This window comes from Neophocaena asiaeorientalis, unplaced genomic scaffold, assembly GCF_003031525.2.
Source record: "Neophocaena asiaeorientalis asiaeorientalis breed wild unplaced genomic scaffold, Neophocaena_asiaeorientalis_V1.1 scaffold62, whole genome shotgun sequence".
Taxonomy (NCBI): domain Eukaryota; kingdom Metazoa; phylum Chordata; class Mammalia; order Artiodactyla; family Phocoenidae; genus Neophocaena; species Neophocaena asiaeorientalis.
Window position 1 is genome coordinate 8,529,312 of NW_020175191.1, and position 21,926 is coordinate 8,551,237.

General features: G+C 36.2%; 1 protein-coding gene across 1 annotated transcript; it reads left to right on the top strand.

The window, feature by feature from the left end:
- The first annotated feature begins 1,116 nt into the window (after positions 1 to 1,116).
- LOC112413007 (olfactory receptor 5V1-like) lies at positions 1,117 to 21,347 on the top strand. Its single transcript, XM_024764808.1, is given in 3 exon segments — positions 1,117 to 1,280; positions 20,398 to 21,253; positions 21,255 to 21,347. Coding segments are annotated over 3 exon segments (1,113 nt in total).
- The last annotated feature ends 579 nt before the right edge of the window (positions 21,348 to 21,926 follow it).

The window sequence follows — 21,926 nt, forward strand, 5'->3', positions numbered from 1 at the left end:
GTATCAGTACTTCATGCCTTTTTATGCCAAATAATATTCCACTGTGTGGATATATCACATTTTATTTATCCAATTATCAGTTGATAGACATTTGGATTGTATCCACTTTTTGGCCATTATGAATAATGCTGCTATTAACATTGTGTACAAGTTTTTTCAGATTTATATTTTTATTTCTCTTGAGTATGTATCTATATAACTGCTGGGTTATATAGCATAGAGTTATATAGTAACTCTATGCATAAACTTTTGAAGAACTGTCAGGCGGTTTTCCAAAACAGCTGCATAATTTTACATTACTACGAACAGTGTTTGAGGGTTCCAATTTCTCCACACCCTCACCAACACTTGTTATTAGTTTTTTTGGTGATAGCCATCCTAGTGGGTAGAGTGGTATCTCATTGATTTTTTTTTTTTTTTTGTATTTCACTAATGGCTAATGATTCTAAGGTCTTTCATAAGCACCATTTCTGTACTTCTCCTTAACATATGGAAAAACCCATGTTGCTAATGGGATTTTTTAAACTTTAGAGACTTAACTGTTCACCCTGTCTAATGTTTATATTCTAATTTTGGTGGGGTAAAATACTGCAAGATTTTCAACTGTATAGCCTTCTCCCCTTCTATGACCTACAGAGCTGTTTGATGGCTCTGCAATTTTTCCTTTAAAACCCACATCAACAGTGTCATCACCAGGTCATGAGAAATGGCAGAACCAGAAATCAGGGGACATGAAGACATAAGGTTTCTGGTGAGGAAGAAAGGAAACACCACGTCTAGGTGAGCAGACCTAATTAGGAATGACTTGGTGCCAAGAGAGCAGATATGCTGTTAATACTGTAGCTCCAGATACATGTCCGGTTGAACATGCAACATGAGGAGTCTAGTTCCAAGATCCAAGGCCATGGCTACCAGAACAAGTGGAGAAAATTCACTGGTGCTTTGTAGAATCCCAGTTAAATGAGCCTACATCCATGCATCTCCTTTCTTTTCCTAATGGAAAGGAGGAGAAGGCAGTCTGTCAGGCTTTAGCCACCCACAACCTAACAAAAAATCTAGCACTGAAATTCACCCACAAATGTCTCTAAAGAGATAAGAAGCTGATCTCTTCATTGCATGTTGGGAGAAAATGATTGCTACGACTTTAATGAATTGCAAGAGAATCAACTGCTCTTCATTTCTACAGTTTCTATTCAGGCTTTTGCCCTTGAGTTGTGTTTGCAGTCTGAGGAGTCCCGAAATAGTTACTTAGAGAGAGATTACATGGGTACTCCCAAAAGGTCAGTCCATAGGCACTTATAAATGTCCATTCTAGAAAAATGAGTTCCTAGAGATACCAAAGAAGGATTATCAACTCTTACATTAGGAAATGAGCATGCTCAAGGCAGCTCCTAGAATGGAAGATCCCTCTCATGATGCATGGCAGTCAACAGCCTGTTTTACAAAGAGTGACCTTTCCAGTCCAGGAGCTAGAGCGAGAGCACCAAGCCCTGCCACCAAAGCCAGAAATCCAAGGCTTTTGGCAAGAGTCAGTGGTAAGTAGTTTAGTTACCATCACGGTTGAGAAAAACACTGCCAAGTGTCAGGATATACTTACTTCTTAAGAGCATATTATAAAATATTAAACATATTTTCATGGCATTTGTGTAATGCATAGGTTTAATATCATTTTTGTGTGTATCAATGTCTATAATAGTAATAATAAAACCAGAGTTGAAATGACCTTAGTGATTATCTATTTGAAACCCTGAGGGAGGCCTGAATACCTTAAGTAAGATAATATGAGGAGGAAATTTTTCATGGTAAATAATATATAATGCATAGTATTACTCCTACTCTAATTTTGATAAGCAAGACAGAAAGAAAGCATTATCTCTTAGGCTACATTATAGTATGACATTAAGGGCACACTTGTTTAAATAAAATGTAATTAAATTTGCATAAAACATATTTGGAAACGCCCTTTGTTCACTAACTAGGGGGTTCTCATTTTTACGTTGCAACACACTGGTGTTTGGGAGATGTGTTGCAAGCAATTTACTAACTGTAATAAAGCCTTGTAGCTTGTGAGTCATTTGCTTCTTCTACAGTTTCTTTTTAGAAATCTCATTGATTCAGGGTTATTCCTATATAATTTCATTCTCACTCATTTGCCTTTGAGATGATTTATTGATTGGGAAAGAATGAAGCAGAGTTGCTGCTCTCTGGTTGGGAACTGAGCCGTAGCCACCACGTGGTCTCCATTGGAATCACTGCTCTTATCGGAAGGGAGAACAGTAAGACCACCACAGGCAAAGGGGCCATGGTGCCACATTTATAACCCCATATAATGTTATTTTTCTCTGGTCAGAAAGCTGTTTGCACCAGAACCGCTGGACAGAAATGTCCTCCTGATTCAGCTAAGATGTTTTTTCTCAATCTCTTCTTTCTCTCTGGGCCTGACTACAGTGGAGTTTGTATTTTCCCTTTTCCACTGACTTCAGCCTGGGTTTTTTGTAAGTGGTCTCTGCACCCCAAGGCTTGGTTCTGCATTCAGCTTCAGTAGGCAGTGGGATCAGATGCCACTGAGAGTATGAGCCTCCATGATGGTGGGGTCAAGGACCTGAGATTCCCTCTCCTGGAGAGGTCATCAGTGGAGGCTAGCCCTTCTACACTCTGACAATCACATTCATGGGAAGGAACTCAAATTTTAACAATGGCTCTCTGCTGTCCACGGGATAGGCTGGCGGACAGGTGCAGTTTCCTGTTGGGTCCCTATAGAGCCACGCTTTTCTCAAACCTAGGACTAAATGCACTGGTTAGGAAATGACCATCTATATCACATTTGAGGCAGAGATGTATGTTGAGAAATCCTTGTCTGATAAACACTTCCTGCTCTCATGCTGGGGCTGTCTAGGGGTAGGGATAATGGTAGAAAAGCAAGAGTCAATCACTCAACTCTTTCTGTGAGTATAGTATAAATTCAAGAAATTGGTTTGACCGATATTACCAGTAACTTTTTTTGTTTTTATGGGGTTTTTTTAATGTTGATTTTATTGAATTGTTAGGAAATTTAAAAGGTGTAGATATTTTCCCTATTTGGTTTTCTTTTCTATTTATTATTCCATGGAAAGTTCTAGCAGTACAATGAACTTTTGATTATAGCCTTCAAAGTCAGATAGATGGGATTAAATTCTAAGCTATGATAATAGGGGCTGTGCAACCTTAAGCAGCAGTTCCTCCCTTGCAAACCCCAATAAAATACATAAAATTATGATAAATACTTGAGATTGTGTGTATAAAGCACCGTACCCAGTACCTGGTACATCAAAAGTACTCCATAAGTAGTAGCCATTATTATATTTGGGGCTATTGTTTTTGACAATCATAGGGCCTTGGGCAAAACTATGCAGGGATGGAAAGGAAGCTGGGATTATTTGTACTCTGGCTTCTTTTATATGGTCAATCATATACGCATATTAACAAAGGACTTGAAAAACACACACAAAACTGTTTAACAGTGTTGCTGGGCAAATGGTGGTGCAAAGGTGAAGATATTCCATTTTCATTTGATATGTCTCTGACTCAGGGAAGTTTTTAGAATGTGCTTTTTTTGAAATTTAAAATCCAATAAAATTTTTAATTTAAAAATATAATGATGGGCTTCCCTGGTGGTGCAGTGGTTAGGAATCCACCTGCCAATGCAGGGGACACAGGTTCAAGCCCTGGTCAGGGAAGATCCCACATACCACGCAGCAACTAAGGCCGTGTGCAACAACTACTGAGCCTGCGTGCCACAACTACTGAACCCTGCGTGCCTAGAACCCACGCTCCACAACAAGAGAAGCCACCGCAATGAGAAGCCGGAGCACTGCAACGAAGAGTAGCCCCCACTCGCTGCAACTAGAGAAAGCCCAGGCACAGCAACGAAGACCCAACACAGCCAAAAATAATAATAATAAAATAAATAAATAATAAATATATTAAAAAATAATAAAATAAAAATATAATGAGGAGACCTCTTTGTACATGTCTTTGTAACTTCCTGTGCTTCTATAAGTATTTCAAAATAAATTTTCTAAAATGTAAAAGGTAAACATTAAATAAAATATGGGATCTATCTATTTATCTATCTATCTCTGACATAACATTAAGTTAAGGAGGTTTTCAGTCATGTGGAATGCTACCATCCCAAAGGATGTTCATAAATGCTAAATAGGGATTTTCCAGGTAAAAGGTAGGTAAAAACTAAAGAATACATTAAAATATTAAGTCTGACCCACTCATAGGAATATGAAATTTTCAAGGTCTTAGTAATGTCATGTTTTCAGATGTATAATGACATTGGTAGAACAATGGAGTCTGACAGCTGAAAGGAACTGTGGAAATAACTCAAATGATCTTCATTTAAGACTTGAATCAATCTTCTTTGCAGGAGATGTAGCAATCTAGCCTCTCCTTGAACATCTCCCGTGATGGGATCTCATTACTCTCTCTAGATGATAAAATGCTTGTTTACCTAGTCTAAATTAAGTTAGTGAAACAAGAAGTTGCGAGGCTAAAAAAGACAAAGAAAGAATACATATCAGGCTAATTAAGCACAGGGTGAGAAGATTTCAATTCAACATGTGTTTGACAATGTGGCCGAGTGGACTACCAAGAAATACTTGAAGTAAAGCAGGCAAATAGAATTGTGAGCCAGGACCACATCACTGATCCATTAGTAGGGGAAGGAGTATTACTCAGGGGTCAAAACTGAGGCTCTGAATTCAGATCACCAAGATACCATTTTAAAGGTTTGACCTTCTGTTTTCTCACTGCAAACAGAGCTAATAACAGTACTTATAATTTCAAATTGCTTTGAGAATTCATGGAGTAGTTCATAAAGAGCGCCTGGCACATAGGACATGTTTAAAGATTAAATGGGAGGCATAGTGATGGTATTTTCAGTATGTGCAAAAGGAGAAGAAAACTGTGTTCACTTTGAGGTGGCTTTGACTGATAATCACAAATTTGGTAGGAAGTGTTTCAAAGCTGAACAGGTAAGAACAAGGTCATGTTTCTATCATTACCATAAGTTGAGATGAAAGGGAACTTCATCCACCTCACCTGATGGAAATACACGTGATTTACATGCACACAAAATTTGAGAAGCACTTGCCTATTTGATAACTTCTGAATATTTCATCTGGTCCTACGTGCCTATATGATAGGGAAGGGAACAAATAGAAATATGGGGCAAAGCAAAAATACCTTATATTCCAAGCAATAAATTAACTTTGATACAGACACCTCAGATCTTCTGGACTTTCTTTTAGAAAAATTATCCTGAGTGCTCTTACCAATCATTGTGTGTGTGTGTGTGTGTGTGTGTGTGTGTGTGTGTGTATGTGTTGTGTGTGTGTTTTAAGTAGGTAGACAATTTACTAGGCCATGAAAATGATATTTAAATTTTAAATCATTGCTTTGTATTACTGGAATTAAATATGAATAATATTTTCCTTGTGTGCTGTAAAGGTTTTCACAATCACATCAATTACCCCGGTTTATATTATGCCCATTTTGTTTCCTTGAAGAAAATAAACCCCTAAGGTTAGTCAATAAAACACTTCATGGGTGTTAGTTATTATTATCTAATGGGTATCTCTATTCGTTTGTTTGGAAAATCTTGGTTAAAATCAGGTATGTAAAAGTGTTGTTTCTTTTCAAAGTACTTCATTGAGTTTTGTTTTATTTTTTGATTGGATGAGTTATTCTGAACTTATATTAATCTTTAAGGAAAAACATACTGTTTTACACTAAATTCAACAAAATTTCTTTCAAGCTAGACATTTTTGTATACAGAACCAGCATTAGAAACCTCATCCTCAATTTATTTATACTATAAAATCTATCCTCACTAAATAGTGGAGAGAAAGTTCATTACCGTAAAGCAGAGGGTTTGAGATTGCGATTGTCTATTTGCGTGCAATAGCATGCAAATTCCAAGAGGCAAGGGTTCGGGATATCACATAAACTCTAGTGTGTAAGTGGTGCTTGTTTATGATGGATTTTAATGTTGATGATGATTCACCATTGTTACCCTATACAGTGTGAGCATTGGGATTATGGAAAATGAAATAAATATCACTCTTCACCCCATACTCTTAGCTCCCAAAAAAGTTAGACTAGCCAGTCAGTTCTGATTCTACTGCCTTTATATATTTTGCCCCATTTTGTCCTCAGGGATGGACTTCAAATCATATTGTAAAACATTTAAAATAAGCAGGATGTACAACTTCAGAAACCATATTTTTAAAAATCACTAAACATTTTAAAATTCACTTTTATAATTTAGCTATACACAGATGATGCATCATTTTCTCTTTGTGGGATCACCTTCCATGAAAGATTTCATTTCTTTCTAAGAATAAACCTAAATACCTACCTACAAAAGAAATTGTTTATCTACCTTTTCAATATCATGAGTTAAGAGAAAATGCACATTACTGATTTTTAATGAACTGAAATCCATCTATGCAGTTGATAGAGAAAACAAATAATAGTACACACATATTACATAAGGATTTTCTAAAAGAACATGCAGATTGTCAACCCAACTCTAACATTACTTTACTGTGAAGGGATGCCTACAGCTAACATGGAGAGAATGGTAAGTATCAGTAAACTTTCTTGGATACATCTTCCACCAACCTCCCTGTGAACTTTTGGGGATCACAGGAGTCCCACCTTAGCCTACTTCTCTTCTTACTTTATCTATTCTCTGGTTGATTTCATGTTCAGCTATGGATTAAAAAGCTACCTTCAAGACAATGACTCCCAGTCCATTTCCAAACAGGTTTAGCCTTTCTCCTGAAGTTAAATCCTTTATTTTCAACTGTCTATTGGGCATTTCCACATGGATATCCCACAGATACCTAACACTCAACATCATTCAGATCTAATCCACTGTCTCATCTCCCCACACCTACTATACCTCATTTATTTCCTGTTTTAATTAATTATCCCAGCCTGCCCAAACTGATTCAGATCCTCACCACCCATCAACTTCAAAGTGCTCCAAGTATGTCTCCTTCTCTGTGATTGATTGCTTCATGGATTTTCTCCAACTTCCAAAACTCTACATCTTCAATTACAGAGAGTTTCATTTTGATATTGTTTTAGTTTTCAGACTACTCTCTTGGACAACCAAAGGTGTTTTACATGAAGGCACGTGGACTATGAAGGATGAGTTTCACAATTATATGACCCCACTGGGATTACATGGAAGATTCTGTGCATGGGTATACATGCATTTTCTGGATCTATAGAGTTTTATCAGTTTCTTAAAGCTGATAATTTTCTAAAACACAGGCTATTACCTTCCATATGTCCCCTACTTCCAGTCTGCCCTCGCCTAGTATGTGGTCTCTGGACCACTGTTGATACCCTGCAACATTCCTGCCCATTCTCAGACCAAAGTCTGTCTTCCAGGCAGCCTAGACACCTGGACTTCCTGCTGCCCATGAGGAAAGAGAGGATATTTTCTGAGACCCCTGTTGGAGGACTACCAAGTTTTTGTTTTTTTCCAACGAGCTTGCTCAGAGGGCAGTTCTGACATGGCCTCCACATGCCAGTCCTATTCCCCAAAGCAGCTGCTTCCCTAACACCCCCTCTGGGGTAGCTAATAAGGTTGTGCTATAACTGAAAATCACAAGCTTCTTAGAATTAATGATGGAGTTAGGTAGTAACCAGCCAGGGCTGACTTACCAGGTCTCTGCAACTAATAGGAATCTCCAGGGATTGGGGATGCAGCTGTAGGTGAAGGGCCTGCCAGCAAAGCTCAGAATCCTGCAGTCTTCCTTCCTCTGGCAGGAGCACAGCTCTCAGGGAAGTTCACTAGTGTCCCAGAGACCTCTGGATCCTTTCTCCTGTAAACATGAGGACAACACAAGTCCCATGAGCTTGTTTGCCCTTGGCTGGACAGACCCATGTTATCTGTTCTACTTGACATTTCTGCTATCAATATTGCCTGGGCTGCCAACCTCCTTATAGGACAGTGTTCTCACACATGGCACCTCCCCCAGTAAAACACACACACACACACACACACACACACACATACACACACACACATTGTGAGCATTACTTTTCATCTGTAGTCCAAGGCCCATGGGACTAACAACCAGGTTCACTCCTAATTAATCACTGAGGAGAGTGAATTAATCATTGTTAATCCTTAATCATTATGCTTGTATATGCCTGAAGTGGCAAGACTGTAGGCAGGGAACCAATCTAAAGGCAGTTACAATGGTCCAGATAAGAGGTGATAAGTTTCTGAACTGTAACTGTAGTAGAGGGGAAGTAAAAAGATGAGAAAATGGAAGAAAATATTTAAGAGGTCTTAGTGATTGGTTGCACTTGGCTCTGACCAATACTGAAATGAAAATTGCATGAAAAATATCTCCTGTTTTTATCTTTTTCTTACTTTATTTTTAAAAAGTAAATTATATTTCACATACAGTAAAATGCACAAAACTTAAGTTTATAGGTTGATGAATTTTTACAGATATATGCACCCATGAACCACTACTCAAATTAAGATATAGACTATTTCCATCACCTCAGAAAATTCCTTCATACTCCTTTCCCATCAGTGTTATCCAGAGGTAACTTTGAACTTATTTTGAATGGCTACCACAGTACAAATTATTTTAAGTCTTTCTTCCTTTATTTGTTAAAAAATTTGTCTTAGATTCATCAGTGTTTATACATATATTGGTATTCTAAATAACCGTGTAGTATTCCATTGTATGACTATGCCACACTTTTGTATCCATTCTCCTGTTGATAGGCATAGTGTTTATTCCTAGTTTATACTATTATGAACAAAGTGGTTTTGATTGTTATTATACAAGTCATTTTGTTTACATATGCACCTAATTTCCTTAGGTATGTGCCTGGGAATGGTGTTTCTGGGTCCCAGAGAAATTGTATGTTTGACTTCATTAGAAACTTTCCATCCAAGATAGATCATATATTGGGTCACAAATCAAGCCTTGGTAAATTTAAGAAAATTGAAATTGTATCAAGTATCTTTTCCGACCACAACGCCACGAGACTAGATATCAATTACAGGAAAAAATATGTAAAAAATACAAACACATGGAGGCTAAACAATACACTACTTAATAATGAAGTGATCACTGAAGAAATCAAAGAGGAAATAAAACAATACCTAGAAACAAATGACAAGGGAGACACAACGACGCAAAACCTATGAGATGCAGCAAAAGCAGTTTTACGGGGGAAATTTACAGCAATACAAGCCCACCTTAAGAAGCAGGAAACATCTCGAATAAACAACATAACCTTGCAACTCAAGCAATTAGAGAGAGAAGAACAAAAAAACCCCAAAGCTAGCAGAAGGAAAGAAATCATAAAAATCAGATCAGAAATAAATTAAAAATAAATGAAGGAAACAATAGCAAAGGTCAATAAAACTAAAAGCTGGTATTCCAAATAGTTTTCAAAACTGGTTGTGTAGACTTCCAACTTCAGCTCAGAGGTTTAGAGAGCTGGAAAGAGTGTTGCTTCTAGCATTGCAACAACAATAGTAAAGTTGGACATAATGCAAATTAATGACTTTTCTTGAACCCATTAGGGAATTTAATTTGCAGGGCAAACAACTAAACAGAGAACTGGGGAGGCATAGACTCTTGCAGGGAGAAATAGGAACCAAGCTTTTTTTTTTTTACCTGGGACAGAAGCCATCGGATGCCATGTAAGCTGATAAGACTCAACTTCTCTGTGAATTTAATGAATTACTAAACACTAAGTGTGGGCCGGCATGAGTGTGCGAAATCCCTGGGTACCATAGGCAAGAAGGTTTTCACCCTCTTGCTTTCCTCCATGTACTCCATCAGATGCTCATAGCAAAGACCAACAAGTATTGAGAAAGCTTCCCTATATGGGGCTGCCTGGGGGAGGAAGGTGGGGGAACAGCAGTGACTGCAAAAACTTCTTCCAGGCCCACTTACCATATTTTTTCCTACAGAAGTAAAGCTGTAATCTGCAGGGCAAAAGCAACAAAAAGTATCCCCTTAGGACTTTGTAGAAAAACATTGCAGCTGGGAAGGGACAGGGACAAAAATTCTACCACTCAGGGAGAGGCTATGTGCTAGGACCAGCACTAGAGCTGGCAAAGGGGCAGGATCACTCGTGAAGGCCACACCCCCAAGACCCAGGTTCGCAGTACTTAAGACTAAGCCTTACCAGAACATCAGAGGATATCTACCCACTTCCCCACCTCCCACCCCACCCCCCAGTTCCCCACCAGCCCACTAACAAACAATGAGAAAAATTAACAGTGGGATACAATTGTTACAGTGGCATCAAGAAACAGATTATCTCTGGGGTAGTAGTATGAAAGGTAGACACAAAGCAGGCAGGGAGAGTAAAACTGGAGAAAAATAAAACTCTGGCAAACTTGCCTAACCCTAAGCACAAGAAATCAGTAGAGAAATTTAAAGCCTGTAGTGCACTGACGGTAACCATAGCAACAACAAACTCCAAACTCAGGCCAACTCCTCTCTAGATTAACCCAAACTCCCATACTAAAGGTCTAGAAGGGAAGACATGCTCATCTCCAAGCCTCATCCTCCCCAAATTTACCTCAGTCTCTACTATCCTAACTGTTCAGTTTCAACAAAAAGTTATGAGGTATACAAAAAGGTAAAAAAAAAAAAAAAACAACTCAACATTCTGAAGAGACAAAACAAACATCAGAACAAGACTCAGATATGACAGAGATATTAAAACTATCAGACAAGGAATTTAAAATAAAAATGATTAATAGATTAAGGCATTCAATGAAAAAGGTAAACAACAAGCAAAATCAGAGCTAATTGCATGAGAGATGGAAACAATAAGAAAAGATCAAGTAGAAATGCTAGAAATAAACATAGTGACAGAGATAAAGAATTACCTTATGGGCTCATCAGCTGAAGAAAAGAATCCATGAACTTGAAAATATGTTAAAGAAATTACCCAAACCAAAACACAAAGAGAAATAGAAGTAGAAAACCAAACCCCCCCACCAAAATCCAGAGTAGCTGAGAGCTATTTTACAGCACCAAACATAAACATAATCAGAATCCCAGAAGTAGGATTATTAAAAAATACATCAATAGATGTATTTAGAAAAAACATTCAACAAAATTTAATGTCCATTCATAATAAGAGTCTTAATAAGGTAAGAATAGATGGAACTTCCTTAACTGGTAAGGGCACATTTAAAAAAACCCTATATTAACATCATATTTAATGGTAAAATGCTGCATGCTTTTCCCCCAAGATGAGGAACAGGCAAGGATGTCCTAACCCCTCCTATTTCACATTGTTTTAATTTGCATGTTGATGTATCTTTTCTTAAGTTATTGGCCATTTAGATATAGTCTTTTGTGAAGTGTCTGTTCATGTCTCCCAGTTTTCAATTGTGTTGTTCATTTGTCTTTTGTGTTTTTGTTGTTGTTGTTGTTTGCGGTATGCGGGCCTCTCACTGTTGTGGCCTCTCCCGTTGTGGAGCACAGGCTCCAGACACACAGACTCAGCAGCCATGGCTCACGAGCCCAGCCTGTCCTTTGTGCTTTTATTATTGATTTATATGCATTTAAAATATATTTTGAATATGACTCTTTTGTGAGATAAATATAAATATTTTCACAGTCTCTACACTGCTCTTTATCCTTTAATAGTGTTTTTTGAAGAGCAAAAGTTCTTAATTTTGATGAAGTAGGATTATCAATTTTGTTCTTTAGGTAAGTTGGGAGTCAAGATTCTTTATTTTTCATACATATATTCAGTTGCTCCAACTCCCTTTATTTAAAAATATTTCTTTAACATATTGAATGGCTTTGGTAACTTCATTGAAAATCATTTGCCAGTATATGTTATGTGTCCATCTCTGAGCTCTGTTTTGTCCCACTGATCTATTTGTCTTTCCTTACAATAGTGCCACACTATCTTAATTATTTAAAGTTATTTAACTCTTGAAATAAGTTCTCCAACTTTATTTTTATTCTTCAATATATCTTGGCTATTCTAGGTCCTTTAAATTTCCATATAAACTTAAGAATCAGTTTGTAATTTCCTCAAAAAGGACTACTGAAATTTTTATTTAGACTGTGTTGAATCTGTAGGATGATTTTTGTCTCTAATTTCTCTAAGCAATATTTTGTGCTTTACAATGGAGAGAACTTACAAATTGTTTGTTAAGTTTATTTCTATACACTTGTTGATAAAGCTATTGCAAATAGTATTGTTTTAAATTACATTTCCAGAGTTTGTTGATTATAGAAATACAATTAATCTTTGCATATTGACTTTGCTTCCTGAGATTTTCTTTAAAATTACTTCATTAATTCCTCTTGATTTTCTACATACACAATCATGACATCTGTGAATAAATGTAGGTTGACATCTTTCCTTTAAACATTTATGCCTTTTACTTTTCTTGTCTTGTTGCATTAGTTAGGACTTCTAGTACAATTCTAAATAGAAACTGTGAGAGTGGACATCCCTGTTTTTTTATATGTTGCACAGAATGTGTCACCATTAAGTATAATACAAACTGTAGGGTTTTTCTAAATATATTTTACCAGATTGATGAAATTCCCATTTATTCCTAGTTTGTTGGATGTTTATTTTTTATTATGAATGGGTACTGAATTTTGTCAAGTGTTTTTTCTGCATGTACTGAGTTGTTCACAGTTTTTCTCCTTTATTATATTAATATAAGGATGGCAATGATTAACTTTTAAATGGTAAAACAACCTTACATTCCTGTAATAAACCATAATAAACTATGGTGTATTATCCGTTTCAAGTATTATTGGATTGGATTTGATAGTATTTCTTTAAGCATTTTTGTGTCTATGTTCATGAGGGATATCAGGTTGTAATTTCCTTTTCTTATAAAAAAACCTTATCACATTTTGGCATCAAGATTATGCTGTTGTCATAAAACAAGTTGGGAAGTATTCCCTCTGTTTTTATTCTATGAGGAGTTTTTGTAATACTATATTATTTCTTCTTAAAATGTTTGATAGAATTCACCATGAAACAATCTGGGCCTGGAGTTTCTTTTTGGCAAGGTTTTTAATTGCAGATTAAATTTCTTTTAATGGATTCACACCATTCATATATTCTGTTTCTCCTTATGTCAATTACTTCCTACATTTTCAGAAGTTGTGTTTTTCAAGGAATTTGTCCATTTTATCTAAGTTGTCAAATTTAACAGAATAAAGTTGTTCCTTGTATTTTATTATCTTTTTAATGTTTGTAGGATCTGTAGTGGTGTCCACCTTTTTCATTCCTGATTTTGGTAATTTGTGCTTTCTCTTTTATTTCTTTGATCAGTCTTGCTAAGGGTATATCAGTTTTATTAAACTTTTCAAAGAACAAAATTTTGCCTTTGTTGATTTCCTGTTTGTCTGTTTTCTTATTTTATTAATTTCAGGTCTGTATCACTTAAAATTTTTTTTATTTGGGTTTAATTTTATCTTCTGTTTCTAACCAGTAAGTTAGAAATACTTCTACCCAATAGGGTTAAAAGCTTAGATTATTTATTTTAAACATTCATTTTCTTATATAGGCATTAAAAGCTATAAATTTCTCTCTAAACCTTGTTTTAGATACACCCACCCCGACTTTTTTTTTTTAATTTTTGGCTGGGTTGGGTCTTTGTTGCATATGGGCATTCTCTGGTTGCTGTGAGTGGGGGCTACTCTTCGTTGCAGTGCATGGGCTCTAGGCACACAGGCTTCAGTAGTTGCAGCACGTGGGCTCAGTAGTTGTGGCTCATGGGCTCTAGAGCACAGGTTCAGTAAGTTGTGGCACTTGGGCTTAGGTACTCTGTGACATATGGGATCTTCCTGGACCAGGGTTTGAACCCATGTCCCCTGCATTTGGAGGCAGATTCTTAACCACTGCACCACCAGGGAAGTCCCCACCCCACAAATATTTATTAGCTGTGTTTTCATTATCATTACATTTAAGATATTTTCTATTTTCCTTATGACTCCTCTGACCCATAAGTTTCATAGATATGTTTGCTAAATTTCTAAATATTGGGGGATTTTTCAGATATCTTTTTGTTATTAATTTATAATTTAATTCCATCGTGGTCAGGAAACATACTCCATACGAAACTTGCTTTGTAGCCCAGGATATGTTCTACTTTAGTGAATATTCCGTATGCATTCAACTGGAATGTTTATTCTGAAATTATTGGATATAATGTAGTGTTAATTATGTCAAGGTAATTGTGTTGTCACAAAATATATTTGTGACAAAAATCCAAAATATATTTTAATAATTAAATATTCTGTATCCTTACTGAATTTTTAATTTCATAATTTTCAATGAGAAAGGAGTATTAAAGTTTCCAACTATGATTGTGAACTTGTCCAACTCTTCTTTTGTCAATATTTTCTTTATGTATTTTTCAGTTATTTTAATAGATGCTTTTACATATTTGTGATTATTATGTCTTTTTGATGAACTGATCCTTTTATTATTACAAAATATTCCTCTTTACTTTTGGTAATCTCTCTATCTTAAAGCCTACACATCAACTTTTTTTTTTACATCAACTTTTTTTATGTTTGGTTTTACATAGTATATTTGTCCCTATCCTTTTATTTTGAACATATTCAAAATCTAATATGTAAATGAGTTTATTAAAAAGGGGATATACTTGGTTCATTTTAAAATCCAGTCTGAATCTCTGTCTTTTTATTGGAGTGTTTATTCTACTTACATTTTCTGGTATTACTGATGTGATAGACTTAAGTCTAATATTTTATCATTTGTTTTCCATTTGTCCCATCTGATCTTTTGTGCCTTCTTTTGGATTGAGTTTTAATTTTTATTATAATTTCATTTTATCTCTTCTATTGGTTTTTGGATATACTTCTTTGTATTATTTTTTAGTGCTCATTCTACTGTACTATACACTGTTTACTTAATATGATCTATCTTTATGTTTTACTACTTAAGGTACAATGCAAGAATACTACAAAACATTTTTCCATTTTTTTCACCCTCCCACCCTTTGTGTTGTTATTGTTATGTATTTAATTTCTATCTATGTTATAAGCTCTCCAATACATGCTATTATTTTTTTGAACAGTTAGTAGTCTTTTTAAATTCTTTAAAAAATATATTTGCCCATTTATTTGTCCTTTTGGACTGAGTAAATTTTTTATGATTCCATCTTAAATATGGTCTCTTTTCTTTCAATTTTCATTTTAGACATGGAAATATTAAGCAAAGAGAGAAGAAGTAACTTACCCAGGTTCTCATAACTAAAGAAGTACAATGATGAGTCTTGATCCCAAGAAATCTAACTCCAGAGTTCACAACTTAACCAATGTAGTATATTGACCATGAAAGGAAAGTTTACATAAGCAACTGAAACTTAAACTTCAGGGCCCTAATTTGCAGAGACATTTTCTAAAACCTTGGGTGGTGCCCTAGAAAGCTATTCACATAATCATGCTATGCAGATTTACAAAAGTAAGATATTTTCAAAAATTTTAAAAAGCTCCCTCACACCAAAAAAAAAAGTTTCAGGACTTCAGAAACCTGAATCTTCTTCCTGAAGCCATGTGAAATAATCTGAACTTCATTTTATAGAGAATGGAGGCCACTGAAAGATTTTTAAGATAGGGAGTGATTGGATATATTTTAGGGTTTAAAAAGATCACTGCTTTCAATAGGATAGCATCCTAGGATAAGGTTCCCAGTTTAATATTGATTGGATAGTTTATGAAGGCTGCCCTTCAGGTTGCAGAGCAAAGTCTCTGATTAAATAATTCAATAAATACTTGTGTTCCTTTAGTAGTTTAGAAACATGAATCATGAATTTAGGGGCACACATAAAAGCCAATCAAGTAATATATATATTACAATCAAATTATACATATATATCTGTTGGGGTTCTAACAGGATAATATTTTGCTTTAATTGATAACTTATATGGGAGAAATAAAAATAAGCTAGGTTTTATCTTTATTCTTAATGAGAATTATTTATTATGTAAAAAGTCGATATGGAAGAAGATGTTAAAATTTCCAATGTGTAAAATTTTCTATTCTAGAGAATAAAATGGGCTGATAAGCATGATAAGCTGATATCCACAGGTCAGGGGAAAGATATAAGGAAGAATAATTAAACATAATTAGGCAAAATGAAAAAGAATTAGACTAGATTTTCTCACAGGAAATATATTAAAATCCAGAATTATCTAAAAATATAGATTCATTTATTCATTCCACACATAATTACTGAGCACATACTGTATGCCAGACACTGTCTTAGGTATGAGTGATAGAGAGGGAGCAAAACTGAGCTCCAGGCCTCACTGAACTTATACTACAAACACATTCAAATAGATAAATAATTTCATGACAGGTGTAGCATAATTCTACAAAAGAAGTAAAGCAGGAGAAGAGGATAAAATGATGGAGCTGCTATTTTAGATAGAATTTTCAGAGGAAGTATCCTTAAGGAAGTAAGAGTTCAGGAAAAACTTCAATGAAAATAGGAAACGGACCATGCAAATATCTGGGGGAAAGTTTCTAGCTAAAGAAATATCAAGTACAAGCCCTTACAATGGGCATGTGTTTGGTGAACTTAAATGGAAAGCAGCCCTGTGTAGCTCAAGCTGAGTGAGCAACGGGGAATAATGGTGGGAAGTAATATTAGAAATGTAGTCAGAGGTCAGATCCCATGGGCTTTGTATGCCAAGGTGAGATCTTTAGATTTTATTCTAAGTGAGATGGTAAACTATCAAAAGGTTTTGAGTTCAAGAGTGGTGTAATTTTGTTTATGCTGTAAAAACTCACTCTGGTTGCTGCTGTGTGGAGATTGACTAAATGAGAACAGGGGAGTGGAAAGAAAATAGAAGTCTGTTTTAGGAGTCTAGGCAAGAGAAAATGATAGCTTGGACTGGGGTCTCTGTGGTGACAGTAGTGAGAATAATATTTATTCAATTTGGAAGGTAGAGCCAAAGAAAATATTTTACCTTAAAATATTTTTGTATGGATTAAAAAAAGAGCATTGATAGCCACAGTTGATTGAACACCTATTATATAGCAGGCACATTACTTATATTATCTCATGTTACTTCTCCCAAAAACTCTGATATAGGCAGTATTAATATCAGAATACAATAAGCAAACTGAGGAACAGAGAAGTCTGCTAACTTATCCACCATTTACATCTAGCAAGCAGTAGAAGTAGGATTTGATTTTACATCTATCTGATTCAAGAGCCCACTCTTTCCACTATATCATCTCACCTCCAAGATTGAAAAAGGTGCAGAAATCCCTATTCACAGTTATTGTGAACCTGTCAGCATGGATAATTTAAAAGAAAGCTAATAACTGTGTCAATTATTTTTTCAGAAAACATACAACGTTTGAGAGTAAATCTTGGTGTCATAAAGTTTACTTTAATAAGTTAACATACTTAAGTATGTTTGATTACTTAGAATTTTTCCATCTGAAGTATATTTAAAAACATGGAGCCAAATTCATTCTGAAGAGGTAACCAGAAATGCTCACATATACTTATGTATAAAAATGTTCATTCCAGTATTTATAATAGTAAAAGGTATCACCAAGACTGATGTCAAGGAGCTTACTGCCTGCTTTCTTCTAGGAGTTTTATGGTTTCAGGTCTTATATTCAAGTCTTTAATCCATTTTGAGTTAATTTTTGTGTATGGTATAAGACAGTAGTCCAGTTTCATTCTTTTGCCTGTGGCTGTCCAATTTTCCCAACAGCATTTATTGAAGAGATTTTGCTTTCCTCAGTGTATATGCTTGGCTCCTTTCTCATAAATTAATTGACCACATATGTGTGGGTTATTTCTGGGCTCTCTATTCTGTTCCATTGATCTACGTGTTTCTCTCTTTTTAAAAAATATTTATTTATTTATTATTTAGTTATTTAGTTGGCTGCATTGGGTCTTATTTGCAGCATGCAGGATCTTTTTTGCGACATGCAAAATCTTCTGTTGCAGTTCACAGACTCTTCATTGCAGTGTGTGGGCTTCTCTCTAGTTGTGTCTCGTGGGCTCCAGAGTGCACAGCCTCAGTAGTTGTGGCACGCGGACTTAGTTGCCCCACAGCATGTGGGATCTTATTTCCCCAACCAGGGATCAGACCCACGTCCCCTGCATTGGGAGGCAGATTCTTAACCACTGGACCACCAGGGAAGTCCCCTATGTGTCTCTTTTAATGCCAATACTACATTGTTTTGATTACTATATTAACTATGTAATATGGTTTAAAATCAGGGAGCATGATGCCTCCAGCTTTGTTCTTCTTTCTCAAGATTTCTTTGGCTATTTGGTGTCTTTTGTAGTTTCATACAAATTTTATAATTATTTGTACAATTTCAGTGAAAAATGTCAATAGGAATTTTGATAGGGATTGCACTGAAACTATAGATTGCTTTGGGCAATATCAAATTTTAACAATATTAATTCTTCCAATTCATGAATACAGAATATCTTTTCATTTGTTTGTGTCTTTTTCAATTTCTTTCATCAATATCTTATAGTTTTCAGTGTACCTGTCTGTCACCACTTTAAATTTATTTCTAGGTATTTAATTCTTTTTAGCACAATTGTAAATAGAATTGTTTTATTTCTCTTTCTGAGAGTTTGTTTTCAGTGCATAGAAATGCAACATATTCTCGTATATTGATTTTGTATTTTGCAACTTTGCTGAATTTATTTTTTGTTGTTGAGTTGTAGGAGTTCTTTATATATGCTGGATATTAATTCCTTATCAGATATATGACTTGCAAATATTTTCTCATATTCTGTAGGTTATCTTTTACTTCTTGTTAGTGCCCTTTGATGATACTTTAATTTTCATGATGTAAAATTTATTTTTCTTTTGTTTTCCTGTAATTTTGGTATCATATCTATGAAATTGTTGCCAAATATAATGAAATCAAGATTCCTCCTCAATGTTTTCTTATAAAAGTATTATAGTTTTAGCTCTTAAGTTTTGGTCTTTAACACATTTTGTGTTAATTTTGTGCATTATATAAGGTAAGGGACCACTTCTTTCTTTTGCATGTGGATATCCAGTTTTCCCAGAACCACTTATTGAAAAGACTTTTTTTCCTCCCATTGAATAGTCTTGGTACCCTTGTTGAAAATCAACATGTATGTGAGAATTTATTTCTGGGCTGTTTATTCTATTCCATTGGTCTATATGTCTCTCTTATGCTAGTACAATATTGTTGCTTTGCAGTAAGTTTCAAAGTCTGGAAGTGTGAGTCCTCCAACTTTATTGTTCTTTGCCAAGATTGTATTGACTATTCAGGGTCCTTTACAATTTCATATGAATTTGAGGACTGGCTTTTCCATTTCTGTGGGAAAGATCTATAGAATTTTGATATTGATCAAAATGTGTAGATCATTTTGGATATACTGACATCTTAACAACGTTAAGTCTTTTTAACCATGAACATGGGATGTCTTGCCATTTATTTATGTCTCCTTTAATTTCTTTCAGCAATGCTTTGTGGTTTTCAGTGTAAAAAGTCTTTCACCTCTTTAGCAAGACATTATAAATACTTAATTCTTCTAGATGTCATTGTAAATGGAATTGATTTTTTTAACTTCCTTTTTGGATTGTTCATTGTTAGTGTACAGAAACGCAAATGATTATTGTGTGTTTAATTTTACTGAATTTGTTTATGAGCTCTAGTAGCTTTCTGTGGCTTCTTTGGTATTTTCTCTATATAAGATCATGTCTTCTGTGAATAGATAGCATTACCTCTTTCTTTCCAATTTGGGAAATTGTACTCCTAATATTTTAAAACTATAAGCAGAGCTCAAGATTTACATAACTGAAAAAAACCTACAATGGAGTACACTGAAAAGTAGCACTGATTCTGATTCTGCAGGTGATTAAATTCTTTATATTTTTCTAATTTTCCTTATTTTTTGCAATTAAATCTTATTTCTTAGAAAAGTTAATATGCTTACCAAAAAGGGCAATGATAGGAGGTAGATATTACCAAGGCAGTGAGAAATGAGTTCATGCTAATGAAGGGGTTGGTGGCTTGTTGCTGGTTTTAACCAAGTCTGCGTTTATTTTCACACACCAGTAGCCATGCAAATTTGTGGGTGGTCCCTGGGCCTGAGCTGGTTAGATCTGCTGAGTGAGAAGTTCTGGTCTCTCTGAAGACACTTCTGCACACCTCCTTCCACAGTCCAAACTGTCTATATCCAACATTATTTTACATGGCCCTATAAGTTTACAAGCCCATTTGGGGTGCTCCTTGTACGTTCTCATTATGGCTTTTTTTTCTCATTGTTTTGTAGCTGTGATGCCCCTTGAAATGACAGTCAAACAGATGTCGCTGAATTCATCTTCTTGGGATTTTCCAACCATCCGAACCTACAGGGCTTGTTCTTCCTGGTCTTCCTGGTCATTTACCTGACAATTCTTTTCAGGAACACACTCATAATAATGGCCACAAGAGTCAGTCCTGCCCTCCACACCCCAATGTATTATTTCCTCAGCAACCTGAGTTTCTTGGACACCTGCTACACATCTACCACTATTCCAGTCATGTTGGTGAACTTCTTCCAGGAGAAGAAGACCATCTCCTGTGAGGGCTGCTATTCCTAGATTTTCTTCCTTGTGACATGTGCTGGCACTGAGGGTGTTTTATTGGCAACTCCGACTCCTGACTGCTATGTAGCCATCTGCCACCCTCTTCAATATCCAGTCCTCATGAATGTGAAGGTTTGTGTTTGTTTGGCAACTGGGTCCTGGCTATGTGGGCTGGTGAATTCTGTGACATACACAGTGCTGGCAGCTACACTCATTCTGTGTGGGCCTAACAAGATCAGCCACTTTCTCTGTGATATCCCATTGCTCCTGAAGCTCTCCTGCTCAGACACCTGTCTCGGTGAGTCTGTGCTCCATGTGGCCAGTGCAACCATTGGCCTGAACCCCTACCTGTTTACTGCAGTGTCCTACATACTTATCATCTCTGCCATCCTTCGGATTTCCTCTGCTCAGGGCAGGAGCAAGGCCTTCTCTACTTGTGCACCCCACCTCACTATGGTGGTGGTCTTTTATGGAATGGCCGACTTCAACTATGACAGACCCAGAGTAGGCTACTCCCTGGATATGGATATCCTGGTCTCTGTGCTCTTCTGTGTTATAAACCCCATGTTAAACCCCATTATCTACATGTTAAATCCCTTGTTTGAGAAAAAGGGAGGTCAAATGTGCCCTGTGGAAGCTGGTTGGAGGGTGTGTGTTCCCTGGCAATATTGGTGTCTAGCTCACTGGTCTTCAAACTGAGGTATGCAGCCACCTGAAAAAATTTCCAAACTATTTGTAATATATATAGTTTTAGAAAGCCTATATCCAGATCCTCAGTTCCGATATATACACCAGTTCCTAAAATTTATCTTCCCAAGAACTCCTTTCTCTCCTCTCTTTCCACAAATACTGTTTTTCCACTGTACAACCAAGGCAGTAAGGAAAATTCAAACAGAATTGGGTAGAAAGGGAAAGGAAGTGATGAGGTCGAGACCTGTGCTTCTGGGAGGAGACTCAGAGGAAAAGGGAGAATGCACAGGTGGAGTTCTTCCCTGAGGAGTAGTGTGAGCCACATACTGGGCACCTCACCCCTGGGGTTGACACAGGGAAGATGAGTCCGCCTGGATGCTTGGAGGGCCAGTGGTACTAACAGGAGGGCTGGGAGTCCAGGGAAGCCTGGACTCTGCTTGTGAGGAGCATGCACATGCTTGCTTGGTCCTGAAGCAGGGCAGAGAGAGGACTGAAAATTGTATAGGCGACTAGTTGGTTTCCCATTACTGCTCTGGTGTGTGCCCCAGCCTAAGCTGAGCACACATTT